General features: G+C 38.3%; 1 protein-coding gene across 3 annotated transcripts; it reads right to left on the reverse strand.

Annotated features, from left to right (window-relative positions):
* Window positions 1-1,967: 1,967 nt before the first annotated feature.
* On the reverse strand, window positions 1,968-19,292 carry LOC131435715 (neprilysin-1-like). 3 transcript variants are annotated; one of them, XM_058603871.1, is made up of 10 exons: window positions 18,903-19,292; window positions 18,135-18,688; window positions 17,952-18,079; window positions 17,777-17,894; window positions 17,518-17,723; window positions 4,660-4,950; window positions 4,103-4,606; window positions 3,886-4,048; window positions 2,542-2,858; window positions 1,968-2,486 (listed from the first exon to the last, which is right to left on the reverse strand). In XM_058603871.1, the coding sequence occupies exons 2-10, from the start codon at window positions 18,637-18,639 to the stop codon at window positions 2,214-2,216; spliced, it is 2,505 nt and encodes an 834-aa protein (XP_058459854.1). In that variant the 5' UTR covers window positions 18,640-18,688; window positions 18,903-19,292; the 3' UTR covers window positions 1,968-2,213. The 3 variants fall into 3 exon arrangements, with proteins under 3 accessions (XP_058459854.1, XP_058459852.1, XP_058459851.1); XM_058603869.1 differs by having other exon boundaries at window positions 18,135-18,779; XM_058603868.1 differs by having other exon boundaries at window positions 18,135-18,821.
* Window positions 19,293-19,710: the final 418 nt, after the last annotated feature.

Here is a 19,710-nt window from a genome sequence, read left to right on the forward strand (position 1 = left end):
CCAAAATTTTGGGTATCGATACAAGCTATCAAAAGGCAATAAAGTATCGATACCTGTAAAGCAAAGTCTTGGTGTTACATTCCTTTGGTGGAATTTGGCCTTTCTGTTCCAACAGACTTCGCAGCCGATTCTTAGTGTACATAAATCATTGCATGGCTAGTACTATGGATCCTACTGACACTAAGAATCCTTCCAGGTCGGGGTTCGAACATACGACAACTGGCTTGTAAGACCAGCATCCTATGCATTGAACCGCCAACCCGGGACAATCGATACCTGTAAGTATTAATCATTTTGAAATAAAATAAAATTGTCGACTGTGGCATTATTTTATGATGTACAGAAATGTTTCTCCATAAATTTTTTGTGCCACTAATATACGCATATTGCTTGCCACATGGATTGCACTTCGACTTTCGTGACTTTCGGTTCACGTCAAAGAATTTCCGCAAGCCACTTTGTGTTTCACATTTCACTTATTTTCTCAAAACTTATCAACCTTTATGTCGATACACGGATACTACACTAAAAGCCAATTCCTATTGAACATTTAGGAGTTTCGTTGGTTTGTGCAAAAGCACTTATTTTGTTTCGATTTCTTCAGCTCGTCAGTGCTAAGCTTGTGGTTAAAATTGAACGATTTGAACAATTTGAACGATTTTTTCAATTTGAACTTCTTTAAGCACTGGTGAGCCGAAGGCAAAACGCGAAGCAGTAGTAACAATTCCTATAGCTATTATCACGGGACCAGGCTCGCGCATGTATTGGTATGACGTGGGCTAGCCGTCGTTGAAATTCGTACTCGACAATCTCGCGTCGTCCCACAGGCGCACTGAGAGAGAGTGCAATGAGTGTGAAAAATTGAAATGATTGAATCCTCTGAGAGTATGGCCTTTATGTGCCTGTTTTGTTGATGGTTTTCGCTCATTTCACTCTCTTTCAGTGCACTTGTGGGACGGAGCGAGATTGTCGAGAACAAATTTCAACGACGGCTAGTCCACGTCATACCAATCCATGCACGAGCCTGGCGTTTCGTCGAATCCGAACAAAAAAAAATGTTCCATTGGGGACGTGTACAGCGGGATGGGTTAGTCGATGCCTTTATCGCAGCCCACCTGGGTTCGATTCCCAACCCCACCGCTAGTAAAAAAAACTTCCACAAAACACAAGGGGTGAACCGATAGTAAATAGTTCGCGCAGTGCCATAGTGCCCACAAAATTCGATTTTTAGAAGAATTTACTAATAGTGTCATGTCTGTTAGTCTGTTGTGTTAGTGCGTTGAAAAATCGAGTATTTCGCTAGAAAGAAAGAATTTTGATCCGTACTTTGGCGACTCGAGGCTGAATTTAGAAAATTTATGAGAAGCTATGAAAAGGCACAAATTTACAACCAACCAGTGGAACGTGCCACTTGAGTCATTTTGTTCTAATTCTTGATATTGATGAATTTTCAGTATTAAACCTTTTCAGAATATCTGTGGCCTTTTTCAATAACTTGTGCAATTTTTCAACAAGTTAAATACGAAGAGCCACTGGATATATCAGTTCAATCAATAGTTTTTTGTCGAAACAGTCAGAGTAAATAACAATTCCACAATTAAAATTTTCGGTGAGCACGCTTTTCAAGAAGTCATTAGAAGTTTCTATATAATATATGCTTTATGACATTAGATAAGTAATAGAAATAGATTAGATGGGGGTATTTACCACCGTCCATCGATACTAAAGCTTACATACGTTTTCGAAAGAAGATTATTAGGCTCAGGTTCTGTTTTTTGTGATTTTACATATCTTATTTAAGTAAAACCAAAAGCATTACGACTTTCGATTGCCACAGCATGCACCATTGTTTTAAAATTATTATAACGAATTAGCAGCATTTCAGTGTGTATCGGTCATTAACCATCGAGCAGATCGTATTCTCAAATAGCCTCCGAAAGAAAACCAATTAATTTACATTTCTCATTTTTTATTCCACTTTAGGATCAGTGTCAAATATATAAAGTTGTTTGTTATTCAAAATGCGGACATGTTTGTTCAAAGTTTGTATCAAAGTGAGCTATGATAAATTTACAATTTGGTTTTCAAATAATCAACATTAATTGTAAACTCCATTCATCTTAGGATATATTTTTAGAACAAAACAGTAATAATTTTTTATATCACGGTAATAAACGATCGTTATCTAAAGAACAAATTTCTACAATGAAGCTTCACCACACACTGCATTTGTTGACTGGATTCATAGGCGATCCCAACGAACAATTATACGCTTCTGCAAAATCTTTGGAGTTGGACAGTGGACCAATAACACGCACAATACCTGGAGAATGCACCGATGATCGTATTTTGGTCAGAGCATCTTCTGGGCGCATAGAGCCGCACCAAATCTGAGCATAATTTAAGAAAAACAGTTGGTCGTGGGTCATGTTCATGCTAGGAAGCTCGAGTTCTGGCCCATGATGTTTAACCCATTTCCGATAAGCCTAAAAAAAAATTACAACTTTTGGAATGAGCAAAAAAATATCATGCTAAGCTTACCCGAAATGATTGCTTGAGTCCACCATTATCGGCTATGTTTTCTCCTTGAGTCATTCTTCCATTCATATATAAGTTAACTTCATTTATTTTGTAACGAGAGTACTGATCTATTATACACTGAGTTCTCTCACGAAAAGCTTGAATGGTGGCATTATTCCACCATTGCATCATGTTCCCATCTTTGTCAAACTGGCGTCCTTTGTCATCAAATCCGTGTGTAATTTCATGGCCGATTACTACTCCAATGCCACCATAATTAAGTGATTTTGGGAAATGTTGACTATAAAAAAGTGGCTGTAGTATACCTGCTGGAAATACTGGTGAAATTTTCTGAATTAGTGTTTATTTCTTTTGATCAAACGTGAGATGAATATGATAACGTTACTATGGTTCATATTATTATTATTATTATTAATAATAATAATAATATTAATAATAATAATAATAATAACAATAATTAAATATTATTATACCAGCTAGATTGGTATTAAAGGGTGATTTCTTGCAGGTATCTTTTTGGCAACACGCGTGAATCGTATCTTGTGTCAATGTCAAACTAGTACAGTTTGGTCTATAATTTAATCATGAGTCGATTAACGAACGAACAACTTTTGCATTTTATTGAATTTTACTATCAAAATTCATGCATGTTAAGAGATTAAGATCCACTTTTATTTCGAAAAATTGTGTTCTGCGACGAAGCCCATTTCTGGTTGAATCAATATATCAACAAGTAAAATTGACGCATCTAGAGTGAAGACCAGCCAGAAGCATTGAAATAGCTACCAATGCATCCCAAAAAAGTCACTGTTTGGTGCGGATATGGGCCGGTGGCATCATCGTGTTGTACTTCTTCAAAGGCGACGATGGATGGAACGATACAGTGAATGGCGCGCGCTACCGTGTGATGATCGACGAAATTATTTTGCCTAAAATGGATGGATTGGACATGCCTGCCATGTGGTTTCAACAAGCCGGTGCCACATCCCATACGGCATGCGAAACAATGACCAAATTGAGAGCCGCATTCGGTGAACAGTTTATCTTACGTTTTGGGTCCATCAATTTGCCGACTAGATCGTGTGATTGACCGTCTTTGGACTATTTCTTGTGGGGCCATGTTAAGACTCATGTCTACAAGGATAAACCAGCAACGATTGACGTACTGGAAGCTATTGATCGTTCTATCGATTCCAATAAAGATTTCATCAATTTTCTCAAATTTGATAATCGAATCCTATACCTCTTAAAAAATCACCCTTTATAATAATTTTGCTATTGTAGTGTTATAAATTGATATTGTAATTATAGTAGTGTGACTATGTTTAGTAAATAATATTTCACCTATATCATTTTTGTTGGGATTATAAAATGCATTTACTACAGCGGGTTCTGTGGTCCATTTATCTTTATCGACTGGTTTTCTTAGCATTTGCATATTACGTTCAGCCTCCCATTTCAGTATTTTCAGAATGTTGTTCAAAAAATGATCTTTCGAGATAGTCAGCTGAAATAAAAAGTTTCATGATAATTTTTAAGTCACAGGTATGTATAGACTTACATTTATATACTCTTTATCGAGCTCTGCAGAGTTCGTTAATATTTCTGGGTAACCGATTCTTTCATTCATTTTGTCAGCCTTTTCTTTGGCAACTGATCGAGTTTCATCATCCATCCAATGGTTATCAGCTAAAAGCTCATTAAATGCTTCTCTAATGGTGTGTATCATTTCCAGAGCAGTTTCTTTGCTGTCGTGATTGAAATTATCTCTAATAAATAGAGCTCCTACAGCCATTCCTAATTTTTTGTTAGTCCACTCTACACACTGCGACCATCTGTGCCGTTCAGATTGAATACCAAGCAGAATTTTTTTAAATTCAACTCGTTCTTTTTGATAGTCATCGATCATATGGGTCATAATCGACATTACGAATCGCCAAATAGCATAATTATGTATTACTCGTTTATCGGTTTCATTAAGTATTCGACCCATCTCTATCAAATATGGCATCGCGTAGCTAACAATTTCTTCATTCTCATCAAGTTTGACGTTTCCCAAAGTCGTCTAACATAAAGTTAAAATAATATTTAGATATTCAACATGTGAATTTTACATACTTGCAAATATTCTTTCCAATTGATTTGCGGTACTATATACTGCAGTTGATTCAACGTAATTTTTTTGTAGATTGCACTGGTATCGTGTCTGTCTGCTTCTGGGAGTGATGCATTCGCTAACCGTACTTCAAAATTAATAATATCTTGTAATTCTTCCGAAGCTCTTTTGGAATCACCACCAAGCAATATTGCAATCTGTGTCATGTAACGATGGTACGCTTTGAGATCACCTTCACTGCTTGTCTTCAAATAGTAATCACGTGATGGAAGTGCAAGAACAAGCTGATCAATCTGTTAAATCAAAATAAATCGATATTATCGATATTTTCTTCTCAGAGTAACCTATAATCTTCTCAGCTCCAATATAATTATACAATAAAAATAGGAGCATTCGCTTTGCATCTTCGAGCGACTGTAACAGAAGTGTAGCACATTTTTCACGCTAATTTTGCTGTGTGGTTCGTTAGACTTATGCAAAGATAATGGCATCAATTAATTCGCAACCCGTTGACTGAAAGTCGACAAATCATCGAAACAATATGCTTACTCGACTAGAGAGATAGCGTTTGTAACGCATGGTTCAGAAACACACGTTTTTCTAAATAGTAGACATTAATATGTACGACATAAATACTAAAAATTGCAGTAATTCTTAGAATATGTTAAAATAGAAAAGGCCATTTTTATAATAATTGAGGTTGTTTACATTATGTTTAGTTCAGTCTTTCTCGCGATTAAATTTATACCTCCGGAAAGATAGAAAATCAGTTTAAATCCACCTAGTTCTTTACGTGTTCACCTCGGTGAAATACCAAACGGTTAAAACCGAGTATAAATAAAATTTACTCATTCATTCTATTTTTACGTTACTTTCAGAAATTGCAAAAATAATTTGTTGTTCGAAACGGGTGTGAGTTAAATTAGTAAGCTCACGCTGAAGATGGATGTATGAATTGGTTACACAAAGAATGTGTGTAACATTGGCAGTGACTACCATTTGATCGTCAAACTTCCTCAATAATCCAATAGTAGCTTTCAAATAAGTCTAAGGTTATCGAAATTGGTTTCGTCATCTCCGATAAAATTGGTAAGAAAAAATGGGTTCGTCGTTTAAGTCATCCATACTATTATATCCTAGAAATCACAGGTAATAGTCATGCAAACATCGAAAATATACACACAGGCATTTGCCGATCTCGTCGAGCTGAGTCGTATGGTATAAGGGGTCTCCGAAGCTTCGATCAAAAATTTGATTTTCCAGTAACTTCTATAGAGAAAGGTAAAAAAGGCGGTTTGTCGGTTACAAAACATTTTCAACAAACAAGCATAACGTTTTCAATTTGTAAACAGTTATGAGTAAAACTTATGAAAAAATCCTGTTTTTTTGCATTGTCGCACACAGTAGATCCGGAACCGGATGTCGGACTCCAATGAAGCTCAATAGCCAAAGGACCAAAAGATCTTTCATTTGAGCCTAAGTTTGTGGAAATCGGTTAAGGCGGTTCTGAGTCCCGTTTTAAAGTGTTTGACCACTATTTTCGGTACCTTCGGAACCGAGAGCTGAAAATCGGTATACCAGAGGTCGATTCTTATTGCCAGCGACTAACATACAAATTGAAATAGCTTTGAGTCAAATTTAAAAGAATTTTTTCCTTGTTTGGATCTTTGCTCTTAATGACAGTTTTCAAATTTTAACACACTTCACCCTGAAATTTTTACCAATATGTTTTTAAAGGCACGCTGTATTAGCTTTACCATGCCGAGGGCATCTGAAATAAAAAAAGAAACCCCAAAAGAAAAAGTCATCGAGTTCTTGTAGAGACTTATGACGATCTTTCTCTAACCATCAGAACTCGTGAACGCTGGTTTCAATGATTCAAAGCAGGCAATTTTTATGTTACTAACAAAAAACACGAAAAAGCTTGAAGATGACGAATTTCAATCATTATTGGATGAAAATGATACACAAACTCGGCGAAAGATCATTTAGGGGTAGATGGCGAAGCAGTTGAGTGTCACTCGGAAAGCTTTTTCCGATCACCTAAGAGCCATGGGAATAATCAAAGAGTTGGTAAATGAGTTCCACACAGACTGGGCGAACGACAGATGGAAATGCGGGTTTTACTCTACGAAAGAAAGAGTTTTGTACTTACAAATTCAACTGATAGCGAAAAAAGGATATTTTTTAGAGATTCATCGTCGGATTGTTCTGTTAAAAAGACAAGACTATGTCTGTGGTGGAATTAGAAGGATTCATTGTACTATGAGTTTCTTAAACCCGGCGAAACAGTTAATATCGTCCGCAAAGTAATTCTGCAGCATGATAATGCTCATCCAGATTCAGCCAAAGTGGTCTAAGAAACAATGTCTACGCTTGATTGGGAGCTTCACCAGATCAGGTAACTTATAATGATTGTCTCTTTTCGTCGAAGGGGCGCTCTGGCTAAGCAATACTTCCAAATTTTCGTGGATGTGCGAAAACGGCTCGATGAATGGATTTCAAAATAAATCTTTTGAGATGGTATCCATCAATTGCCAAAAAGAGAACATAATGTGTTGGAAGCGAGAACCAATACTTTGAATATAATATATTTCGTGATCGTTCTTGAATACTCGATTATTTTTTTATTAAAAAAAAAGGCGGGTGGGTAATGTCAGAGACATAACTGGATGTCGTGAATATGAAAACAACTGACATGTTTCTTAACACTTCCGAATATCAATTAGTTGATCAATTGTATGAATTATGTAAGCATTCCCCTTTTTCACATTTTTCGCAAAAACAAAGAAGGCTTCACTTGATCTCGATTACTGTGAATTTCACACAGCGAAAAGTGCACAAATCTAATCAAACAGTTCTAGATTTGGACTAAAACTGAGGTTTTTTAACTTCGATTTGCGAAGAAGACATCCTAATAGCGCTTTAGAAAACTTTTAAAGCCAGTAGAACGGCTGATTTTGTGTGATGCTCCCCACCGTTGTCCTCCTTTCGTTGTTTTTTCACCAATGCAAACGACTAGTAGCTGTGACGTAATCTCTCTTGTCGGAAGCGAAACTAGCTTTGCAAACGACGCACAATACATCTGCTCGCAGTGGCGATAGAATCCAAAATGATTCAATTATTGTTAAGAAGTTTCTTTTTACGTGATTTCGTTTGTAGCTTTTTTACTAATGGGCGGTCCTAACGGCTACAAAAATAGCAGCATATAGAATTTTAATGTCGATTATTTCATTTCGGATTTGCATTTCATTGAAAGAAACTATCAGGATGCTGTACGGGATTCATTCCTGCCTTTCAGAAGGACCAAATTGTGGAACTCACTACGATATTAAGCACTGTTCGGAACATTTTTCTCGAACGATTTGTACAATTATATAGCAGATATTTCGTTCTCTTCCTCAGAACGCGTTATGATTGGCTGGTGTTGACATGGGTCAAATGAGACAGATACTATTGAAATACTTCAATGCTGTTTCTATACACGTTTGAGTTGAAAAATTTCGATTCTATTGGTAGTTAGATTATATAAATTCTTTCACAGATCACTGAGCTATGAGCTTTCAAAATACGAGAAAGGCAAACGCGCCTTATGAATTATCCTCTTTGATACTCGTTTCTACCAAACATTTCAGAAAAGTTTAATTTTGAACTATCTGAGATTATGTCACACCACTTAAAATTTTATCATAAAATTGTGATCATATTTCCGATGGTATGTAGCAAGAATTATGTTGATTCATTAGATACAACAGGAGATATTCACGATCAAAAACTTATCATTCTCTCAGAGGGTAAATTTTGAAAAGGCGCCCTATAGTAAAGTAAGTCGTATTCACGACAAAACGACATTTTAAGTGCCAAAAGTGCTGTACCATTGGTACAGCATTTCGAAAATCCGAAGCAATGACACCAATTATTATCTTAACCTTTAAGCCAATGCATTGGACAGAGACAGCAGATCTCGCTCTAACTAATGATTTTTTGCCTTTCTCATATAGAAAGGTTATGCAATCACTTGAAAAATCGACTTCCCGATTTCCACAAACTTAGGTTCAAATGCAGGGTCCTGAATTTCATCCAGATCCGACTTCCGGTTTCAGAGTTATAGGGTAAAGTGTGTTAAATATTGCACATCATCACTTAAACCCGCTCAGTCACAGCTGAAACAAATCCAATGTCGTTACGACGTTACAAGCATCTAATAAACGTCAGAAATAATGTGACTAATTTATTTCGAAAGTTCAAAATACTAGATGAACAAAATTAACGGTTGTTTAAGACTAAGTATCAAGTCGTAATATCACATTTAACTAGCCCGTATAAGAATTGGGCTCGAATCAAATTATTTAATTTAAAAGTTTGGCATACTTTCTGTGGCAATTAAAAATTCACTATGCACTTGTTTTCCATCAAAAACATATTGTGATAATGAAATTATTTTTAGTGTGGCGAATGTAGAGTTTGTTAAGCAAGAGCGTGTATATCGGTAAGTATCGGTAGAGGAATCCTCTGTCTTCAGTGTCGCCATTCGGAACATCTGTGCGCAAATAACGTAATATGGCGGACCTGCATCTTGCAATAAGATAATGATCCCAAACGCTGGAGCCGGCTCTGTACTTAATGGAAACGGGAAAAATTCGCAATCGCCTGATGCAAACCCTATCACAAACGTCTGAGTTCACATCAAGCAGAAGCTCCGTGGAAAACGTGTTTACACTTTGAAGTAGCTCTCCCGACAAATTCGACTCATTTGGAAGCCACTTCCCCTCGAATACACCGAAAATTTAGTGGAAAGTTAGCCTCGGAGATTCCTAGCAATAAGTGATGTTGGTGGTCATTGAGCTTGAGCGACCACCCCTGGTTGCTACTCCGTTACTGATCGGGATTAGCTGAAATTGTACAGGGAATTTCTAGATGATCCGACCTGGGACTGGTAAATCATCCTTCAATGTACATCTTCTGGTAATCCCAGCATTCATTGATCAGTACCGGCGCCGGCCAGGCCCGAACGTAGATCGTCTAAGGAATGGGAAGGGATGTTAGTCCAACACTTGTTGTTACTAGAGACCGTATATACTACTGCGCACTCCACAAGTGTCACAGAAGAAGGATATTTGTTAGTGAAAAATTCAGTGTTGGTAGTATTCCCGCACCACTCAGTATGTTCCGGTTTCAAGATGCTCGGATGCACCACTAAACTCACTGACTTCCCGAGAGCTCTTATTCGAGAAAACTGAAGAAAAATTTACAATACTATCGCGTAAAGAATAAGAACTTCCCTATTTTTTATAAATGAAATTACAAAATAAACGAGTGAATAAAATTTAGACAAAACTGCTGATTCATTGCATTGACATATTCTAAGCAGTTGTTATAAAATCTTTTTAAATCACAAACAAAAGTCGACAGACCTCACGCGCGTCCTAATCCTTTATTATTTCCAATTTATTATTTTAATTATTTAATAAAATTATTTATTTGTTATATTGGTTGATCTGGGCAGCCAGCTACCGAGAAAAATATTAATTTATTGTTTGAAATATTAACATCAAGTGTATTTTTACTATGTATTCAATATACCGATATATGTTATCTCTGTTATTATCTTTGTAATATCAACGGATTTGCGCATTAGTTGATTTTTATCATTCAATTTACAATCCTGAAAGACAATCAATAACATGGAAGAAGAAAACATTCCTAATAAAACTTTTCTCCGAAGCTAGACGGAAATTGATAGGTTGAATGAAGAGATAATTTAGTAAAATGGAGTAATCAGAAGTGAATTATTTCAATCAGTTAGATATTGAAAAAACCTAATAACTGAAAGGAAAAAGAATCTCCTGCAATTGTCGCCTTTTACGACATAGAAGCAGGAACCCAGTGGATCTATTCTTGGTTCATTTTTTTCCGCCGGATTCCACACGGCATCCAGGCTGTTACTGTCCGGAGAGAGCTAATAGGTACTATCAATCTCCTAGTGGACCCCAGCCCCTCAATAAGTGATGTTGGTGGTCATTGGTGAGATTAAACTGAATGCGCATTACAATATACTTAATGTATGTATAAGTTAAGAACTATTATTAAAGAAACTATTTAAAAATTATGCTTGACACGCTCTTAATTAAAAGACTGTAACGAGAAAAGTTGTTATGAGTATCATCATTTTTAGTTTTTCTGCGATTGACTGTCCTCGCATACAACACATGAGTTATGTTATTTTTAATAACTTTAAATTATTAATTTGTTTACCTCATTTGATTTCTTTCAATGTACAGTGCCATAGAGAGAAAATATTAAGTTCAAGTCAAAACAAATACTTTTTTTTTTTTTTTCAAATAAAATTTTTATTAGGCTCATTTGCTTTAGCTTAACGTGGCCGATTGTCTTGTTGTTAGGGAGAGAGAAAGGGATGCCGTATTACGGGGCGGCATACTCCCCAGTTAGTAAGGGGACATAGGGAGGGTGGGACCTACACAGTATTGAATTGAAATTTGAATACATCATTGGTTTGTGGCATACATCTTTTAGACACATTTTGCGTTCGATGAATCTTCATGTTTTTCAGCTTGTAGCAATGAAGAGATTATTCTGGATTGGGATGCTTCGTTGGTGTGTTCTGACGTTGATGTGACGTTTTTGGGTAGCTTCCAGCAACTCAGTCAGTTCAAGGCAGGTGCATGCTCCGAAGCATCGTTTACACAGGCCATACTTCCAGCAACGTAAAGAAGAGTGCGGTAGAGCTGTAGACGAGAAAGAGATAGGGAGAGCACTAAATTTGAGCATTGATAGTTTTCAAGAAGTTATAGATGAGAGTCATATAAGGAAGATTTCGAGTTGCCAAGACGTCGCGGACTGGTACGAAGGGTGGTATACCTCGGGCCCGAAGGGAACCTATGAGTTGGGACCTGGCATCACAATACTCGACACATGTCCAAACAACATGTTCGATGTCATGATAACCCTCACCGCAAACGCAGACACCACTCTCAGCGAGCCCCACACGACGGAGATGCGCGCTGAACATATAATGATTAGACATGAGCCTTGACATTACACGAATAAAGTCTCGGCTCACGTCCAACCCCCGGAACCAAGCTTTCGTCGATACCTGTGGGATTATTGAGTGTAACCATCGTCCCAGAGTTCCACTATTCCATGTATTCTGCCAGCTAGCTAGAGTTTTCTGACGACAGCAACTGAAAAATTCATTGAAGCAGATTGGTCTTTCATAGATATCACCTTCTAGTGCGCCCACCTTGGCTAACGAGTCCGCCCTCTCATTGCCCCGTATGGAACAATGTGAGGGGACCCAAACCAAGGTAATCTGGTATGATTTTGCAGATAAAGCACTCAATTGTTCCCGTATTTTCCCCAGGAAATACGGTGAGTGCTTTCCAGGCTTCACTGAACGGAGAGCCTCAATGGAACTGAGACTGTCCGATACAATGAAGTAGTGATCTGTGGGCAGAGTGTCAATGATCTCAAGGGTATACTGAATTGCAGCTAGTTCTGCGACGTAAACTGAAGCTGGATCACTGAGTTTATAGGAAGCGGTGAAATTTACATTGAATATACCGAAGCCAGTGGACCCGTCTAGATATGATCCGTCAGTGTAAAACATTTTATTACAGTCGACTTCTTTAAATTTATTATTAAAAATTTTTGGGATCTCTTGAGGGCGTACAGGATCCGGGATTCCACGAATTTCTTCTTTCATGGATGTGTCGAAGAACACAGTAGAATTAGAAGTATCCACAAAATGAACAAGATTGGGAACAAACGAAGAAGGATTTATATTCTGAGCCATGTAGTCAAAATACAAGGACATAAAACGGGTTTGTGAATTAAGCTCGACGAGCTTTTCAAAGTTTTCTATCACCATCGGATTCAAAATGTCGCATCGGATTAGCAGTCGATATGAGAGATCCCAGAACCTGTTTTTCAACGGTAAGACGCCCGCCAGCACTTCAAGACTCATCGTATGGGTTGATTGCATGCAACCCAAGGCAATACGTAAACAACGATACTGAATTCTTTCCAGTTTAATGAAATGAATATTCGTAGCGGAGCGGAAACAGAAACATCCATATTCCATTACTGACAATATCGTCGTTTTGTACAACCTGATCAGGTCTCCTGGGTGAGAGCCCCACCAAGTTCCGGTTATTGTACGAAGGAAATTGATTCTCTGTAGGCATTTTCGTTTCAAATACCTAATGTGACATCCCCAGGTACCTTTGGAATCGAACCAGACCCCGAGATATTTAAATGTGAAAACCTGAGCTATGGTTTCACCCCCTAGTTGAAGCTGTAATTGCGCAGGTTCTCGCTTCCTTGAAAATACAACCAGCTCAGTTTTCTCCGTAGAGAACTCGATACCCATTTGAAAAGCCCATGTCGACAAGTTGTCGAGGGTATCTTGCAATGGTCCTTGGAGATCGGCAGCTTTGGGTCCTATAATAGACACAACACTGTCGTCGGCAAGTTGTCTTAGCGTGCAAGATGTGTTGATACATTCATCAATGTTATTTACGTAAAAGTTGTATAAAAGGGGGCTTAAGCATGAGCCCTGAGGAAGACCCATGTAACTGAATCGCTTTGTCGTCAAATCACCATGCTCAAAATGCATGTGTTTCTCGGACAATAGATTATATAAAAAGTTGTTCAAAACTGGTGAAAGACCATGCTGATGCAACTTCTCAGATAGAACGTTAATGGAAACTGAATCGAATGCCCCCTTGATGTCGAGGAAAACTGATGCCATTTGTTCTTTACGAGCAAATGCCATTTGAATTTCTGTTGAGAGCAACGCTAGACAATCGTTCGTTCCTTTGCCCCTGCGGAACCCAAATTGTGTACCTGAAAGCAATCCATTTGTTTCGACCCAATTGTCTAGACGGAAGAGAATCATTTTCTCCAACAATTTCCGAATACAGGAAAGCATAGCAATCGGCCGATACGAATTGTGATCGGAGGCTGGTTTTCCAGGTTTTTGAATAGTAATAACTCTCACTTCTCTCCATTCGTGTGGGACAATATTACCCTCGAGGAACTTGTTGAATAAATTCAACAAGCGCCTTTTGGCAGAGTCGGGCAGATTTTTCAACAAGTTGAATTTAATTCTGTCTAACCCCGGGGCTCTATTGTTACACGACAAGAGCGCAAGTGAGAACTCTACCATCGAAAACGGTGTTTCGTTTGTATTCAATGTCGCGACGCGGGATATCTTCTGTTCCGGAACAGAATCAGGACATACTTTCTTAGCGAAATCAAATATCCAGCGGTTAGAATATTCCTCGCTTTCGTTCGCGTGATTTCGATTGCGCATGCGACGGGCCGTATTCCAAAGAGTGCTCATTGCTGTTTCTCTTGTTAATCCGTCAACAAACCTTCGCCAGTAACCGCGTTTCTTAGCTTTAATCAGACTTTTCATTTGAAATTCTAACGCCGCGTATTTCCGATAATTATCTGGAGTTCCGTTCCTTCTAAACGAGATGAAGGCTGAAGCTTTTTTCGTTTTCAGCTCTGAGCACTCTTTGTCCCACCATGGGTTGGGAGAACGCATAATAGTTTGCGCGCTAGGTACTCGTTTCGTCTGAGCTTGAATTGCGGTGTCAAGAATCAAGCCAGCCAAAAATGTATACTCTTCCTCCGGAGGAAGCTCCTGTGATGTTTCCAGTTTCTCAGACATCGAGCTCGCGTAACGTTTCCAATCAATGTTTCGTGTGAAATCGTACGAAACATTGATTGTTTCCGATGGTCTTCCACGGTTGGTGATAGAAACTATGATCGGCAAGTGATCGCTACCGTGAGGATCACAGATTACCTTCCACTTGCAATCTAACTGTAGCGAAGTCGAGCAAAGGGATAAATCCAGCGCACTTGGTTGTGCTGGTGGTCTAGGGTTCCGTGTCATTTCTCCCGTGTTTAGAATTGTCAAATTGAAGTTGTCACACAGATCTTGAATTAACGAAGAACGATTATCATCATATAAGCAGCCCCATCCTGTACCATGCGAGTTAAAGTCCCCTAAAACCAGCCGCGGTGAAGGAAGAAGTTCTATGATGTCTGCAAGCCGACGATGCCCTATCGAGACTCTGGGAGGAATGTAGATAGAAGCTATACATAGATCTTTGCCTTTAATATTAATTTGGCAAGCAACAACTTCAATTCCCGGTGTCGAGGGGAGGTTAATACGATAAAATGAATAGCACTTTTTAATCCCTAAAAGTACCCCTCCATAAGAGTCTTCTCGGTCCAGGCGGATTATGTTAAAATTATGGAAGTCGAGGTTGATGTTAGAAGTAAGCCAAGTTTCACTCAAGGAGAATACATCGCAATTATGAGTATGTATTAAGTGTTTGAAAGAATCAAGTTTTGGGATGATACTTCTGCAATTCCACTGAAGCACAATGATCATATCTTCGATTCTCAGTGGTAAATTATCCATCAAAAGATACGATCGCTGCAAGGAGGGGCCATTGTTCAGTCAACTGTTTTAAAAATGTCCTTACTGTTGGCAGTAGAGCAGTTAGGAAGCTTTTCAGAGGATCAGTAATATTGAAGGCTGTTAATATCCAGTCCACGATATCAGAAAATTTCAATAATCCAGCGTTTGTTGGATTTTCTGGTTGTGCTTTGGGGTCATTCGGGGTTTTTGATGCCCCAGGAAGTGCTGGGTACTCCTTATCATCCCTAAGTTTTTTGAACCCAGGAGGTGTTTGCTTCGGTTTTGAGTCAGCACTTTTTGTTTCCGTTTGGTTCTTTTGTGACGAAGAGGACAGTCTGAGGCCTTTACGAGGAAGCTTGGGAGAAGCCAGATTTTGTCTTTTCCTGCTTCCTTCAACCTGTGTGTAGGAAGGTCCTTCGCCTGGGTCGTCAGAGGTATCCTCTTCAACTGGCAAGATTGCAAACGGGTTCTCAGGGGTCGATGGAGTGGTTCTTTTTAAGATTTCCGCATAAGAACGTTTGGAACGTTCTTTCACGGATCGCTTCAATTTCTCCGCACGCTGTATGTACGTAGGGCACACCGAAAGATCATGAGGATTCTCCCCGCAGTAGCAACACTTTTCCACTGCTCTTCTGCAGAGATCGTCCTCATGGGCCTCTCCGCATTTGCCGCATCGCAGTTTGTTGCAACAATAGGTTGCCGTATGACCTAGCTGTTTGCAGCTTGTACAATGCATTACCCGCGGTACATACAGCCGAACAGGTAGACGAACTCCACTCACTACCAAATAATTTGGAAGTGCAGATCCGGCAAAAGTCACGCGAAATGAGTCCGATTGGTAAAATTTACCATCTATCGATTTGGAGTGCAATTGCTTGCACTCCAAAATTTTCACTGGTTGAAGGTCGGGGTTTTTGAAACGGCCTACCCCGTCCTTCATCAGATCTTCGATTGTCAGACTTTCGTCACGGACCACACCGTCGATCTCCACCACATGAGACGGGACGTACACGCGGTACTCCTTCGTGAACAACTCGTTGGTAGCAATCCCGTTTGCTTGCTTCAGGTCGGACACAACAACGCGTAACTTGTTTGGCGAAACCTTATCTATTGTTTTTATTGCCGAGTAATGTTTTTCCAGGTCCCGAGCAATATTTAAAACTCTGAGAGACTTTAATTTGGGCCGGAAGTATACCACCCACGGACCCCCCGAGCCATCGTCTTGGTAAACTTTTTGGCGAGCAGGCAATATCTTAAAGGGAGATGGAGGCATCGGAGAGGGAAATGGCATCGGAGAGGGAGATGGTATCGGAGGGGGAGATGGTATCGGAGGGGGAGATGGTATAGGAGGGGTAGATGGCATCTCGGAAGCAAACTCAGCCTCTAAATGTTCTTCGTTCATTCGTTCAGCTTCGCCCTCCTCCGAGACACCCCCACTGTCATCAATATTCATATTTAAAGTGCGGGAGTAAAGAAGTCTCCCGCACTTGAAATGAAAAAGAAAGAAATAAAATGAAAAGAAAATATATGAATAGTAAAAGTTGAAAGAAAAAGTTTGAGAAAATACTTAACAGTATGTCACGGTAAGCTGTTAGGTGAGTTGCTCCTTCACTCCTTCGTTGTGCTTCAGCGTGACCTTGACTCAGGATTTGGCTGCTGCGATGCGGGTAGCAAACAATAGAAATAACTGCTGCCCGAGGATAGCACAATAGCGTCTACTGTCGATACCGATACAAAACCGGTGCACAGACAGAACTCACTTGCGGGGATGCTACTTTTTATCACTTTTATTTAATGCCTATACTACAGCCTCTGCTGTGATAGGCACCTTCGTCTTACCGATGTCGATTGTTAAAAAACGCGTGTGCTCACTTCGAACATTCGGTTACGAATGAAAACAAATACTTGTTATTATTACATTCCATTTGTGAAATCTAACCGTTCAGTTTCAACAGATTTCGCAGTCCTATATATTCACCCCAATTCTGTATTTCGTTCGAATCGGATTGTTTCGATCGACTACGGAATTTTGCATTTTGTAGCTCGATCGAATTCAAGTTTTCCATACAAAAGCATCACTCGATCGAATTACAGAATGTAAATTTTTACATTCGTTCGAGAAAATCCGATTCGATCGAAATACAGAATAGGGGTGATTGAACCGCCAACCCGGGATGATACTAGGATCATATTATAATATGAACTTCTATTAGGTGTAAAAATCCTTCGAGCGAAGCTTGTTTTATTTCCATACATACATATGCACACAAAATCTAATATCGGTAAAAACTGAGAGTTAATATAACTATTTTCTTGCATTGCATTCACATACGATCGGCAAATAAGGGTAATATTAAGATTCTCTTTGTTTTCATGTAAAATACCATGTAAAATACGTTAGTACCTGTAAAATATTCCTACTTGAGTTCTTATCATCAGCTCCAACATATAATTCAACCAGCACAGGTTCACTGTAGACTCCTCTTAGCAGTCCAAGTAAGTATTCCACACTAGTAGTGGGAGGCACCCATTGTTGTTCGGTTACAGGCCAACCGCCAAGCAGCTTGAGCACGTGGCGTAAAGGTTTTATACCGATTCGGCGAATTTGCTCTTAAATAAACAATCAATCGCAGCGGACTAGATATAATAAGAATTTTACTTACGTAGATCCATGCAGCTTTTATAAAACATTTTTGCTTTAATAGTTGCTTGATTATCATTGATATCAGTCGATTCTTCTAAAACTCCTTTCAATATCATTTGTTGTTGGTCTGCTAGCACCTAATGCGTATTGCAACTAATTAGCATTGAAATAATTATCACATCATTTCACAGTACCTCAAACGTGCTTATAGAACTTCTGTCTTCTGGTATCACATGTTTTTTGTTCCATGTTCCGCAAGCAAACTGAAAAAAATCAACACAAGGATCAACAGTTCGATCCATGGCTGCGAGTAATGAAGATGCTGAAATTTCATAAACTTTAATGTGTGATTCATTTTTTATTTTTAATAGATTAACCTGTTCTCACACATTCTTCTGATAGACAAATTTGCCGCTTATTTTCCCAGTTCTGTCTTAGTGTGCAGCTTTGTGAATATCCAAGTAAAGGAGAAAGTACATAACCGATTACTAGCCCAACGAATAAAGTTGAAAGACATATCACTGTTACGCATATCCTGTAGTGATTATATTGTGCACTCCATATTTGTACGTGAGGTGAGGTATTGCCAACATATTGATGCTGTATTGTGCTTTTAGTCATAGTACCAGATGCAAAATTTACTACAATAGCTTTATTCTTTTTACTGCTGGGCAAGGATTCAACGTTTTTATTATGAGAATAGCCCTTCTCATCATTTTCGGTTGACTTTAAAAATTGAATATTGGATTCAATTGTTTCGTCATTGCACTTCGGTACAAATCCATTCATAGAATCATTATTTTTATTATTTCCAAAATCGTTCAGCTCTTGACTTCTAGCTCTGATTCGTACAGTTTTTGTGTTTGTTATTTGAGTATTCATTCCTCTCGACTATTTATTATAGCGAAGCTCTACCTGATCATAAATAAATCTGCAACAAGGATAAACCACGCTTCGTTCACATTTTTTAACCTTGAGACAACTTTACAAATATACGCGTGGAAATCGGCACAACCTCTGTCCTATTAAATACGAATGGTTTATCCAACGTCCAATTAAAAACACTAGCGAAATGTAAACAGTTTTGACAAATTCGCACTGAATAGGTACAAACAATACTTCGAATAAATCTAAACGATACTAACCTCTATTTGGATTTCTAAAAATTGAGCGATAAACGATATGTGTTGTTATCAATTTGTACACTGACAACAGGAACAAGCAACTTGTGTATTCGCATATGGACCATTACCTAAAAATGCCTAATCTCTCTCAGAACATGCGCAATTCAAACTGCATAAAAATCATGTCAAATATTGATGAGATTCCTTTCGGGTTTCTTTCTATACTTTCCAGTTTATTGTGAATTTGTTTTCCTCTAAAGAGAAAATGAAACCAAATTTATTTTGACGTATTTTGATACTATTACTCTGCCAAGAAGTTCAAATGCACTCAATTATTTTCACTTTTAATTTTAGATCTCCTCTTTAGAGAACTGGAACTGTTTTGAATGATACCTTCCAAAGAGCACAACACTCACTTTTCAAATACAGAGTACCACGATAGATTTTTTTATATGTAGAGAAAATACATTCACATAATATGAGAATTCATTGTATGAGAAATGAATCCACACAAAATAAAAACATAATTGGATTAAAATACATGAACTCGTGAATAAATGAAAATAACATCTATAGTTACTCACTTAGCATAAACATTAGAGATCGCCCGACCACCAATTAAGCTTGCAAAATGTTTTTCTAAAATAACATTGTGTAAGCTTAATTGATTTTATTATGATGGAACATCGTTGCTTTCATTTTAGTTTTGACTTATGTCTAGTTCCAAAGTAGTGGAACTCAAGTAAGAAATATAACTTTTTTGAATTTCAAGTTGTTGTGAAAATATTTCAGATTTGTAATTTATGTGAGATATGTTAAGACAGATTTT

The sequence above is a fragment of the Malaya genurostris genome, chromosome 3 (genome assembly GCF_030247185.1).
Source record: "Malaya genurostris strain Urasoe2022 chromosome 3, Malgen_1.1, whole genome shotgun sequence".
In the NCBI taxonomy this organism is placed as follows: Eukaryota; Metazoa; Arthropoda; class Insecta; order Diptera; family Culicidae; genus Malaya; species Malaya genurostris.

Bases quoted from the DNA above. Each gene is read 5' to 3' on its own strand.
- LOC131435715 (XM_058603871.1), bottom strand. From the start codon at position 18,639: ATGAATACTCAAATAACAAACACAAAAACTGTACGAATCAGAGCTAGA. The intron at 18,080-18,134 runs GTTAATCTATTA...ATGAAATTTCAG, and splicing joins AGAAGAATGTGTGAGAACAG to CATCTTCATTACTCGCAGCC. The intron at 17,724-17,776 runs GTAAGTAAAATT...TGTTTATTTAAG, and splicing joins TAAAAGCTGCATGGATCTAC to AGCAAATTCGCCGAATCGGT.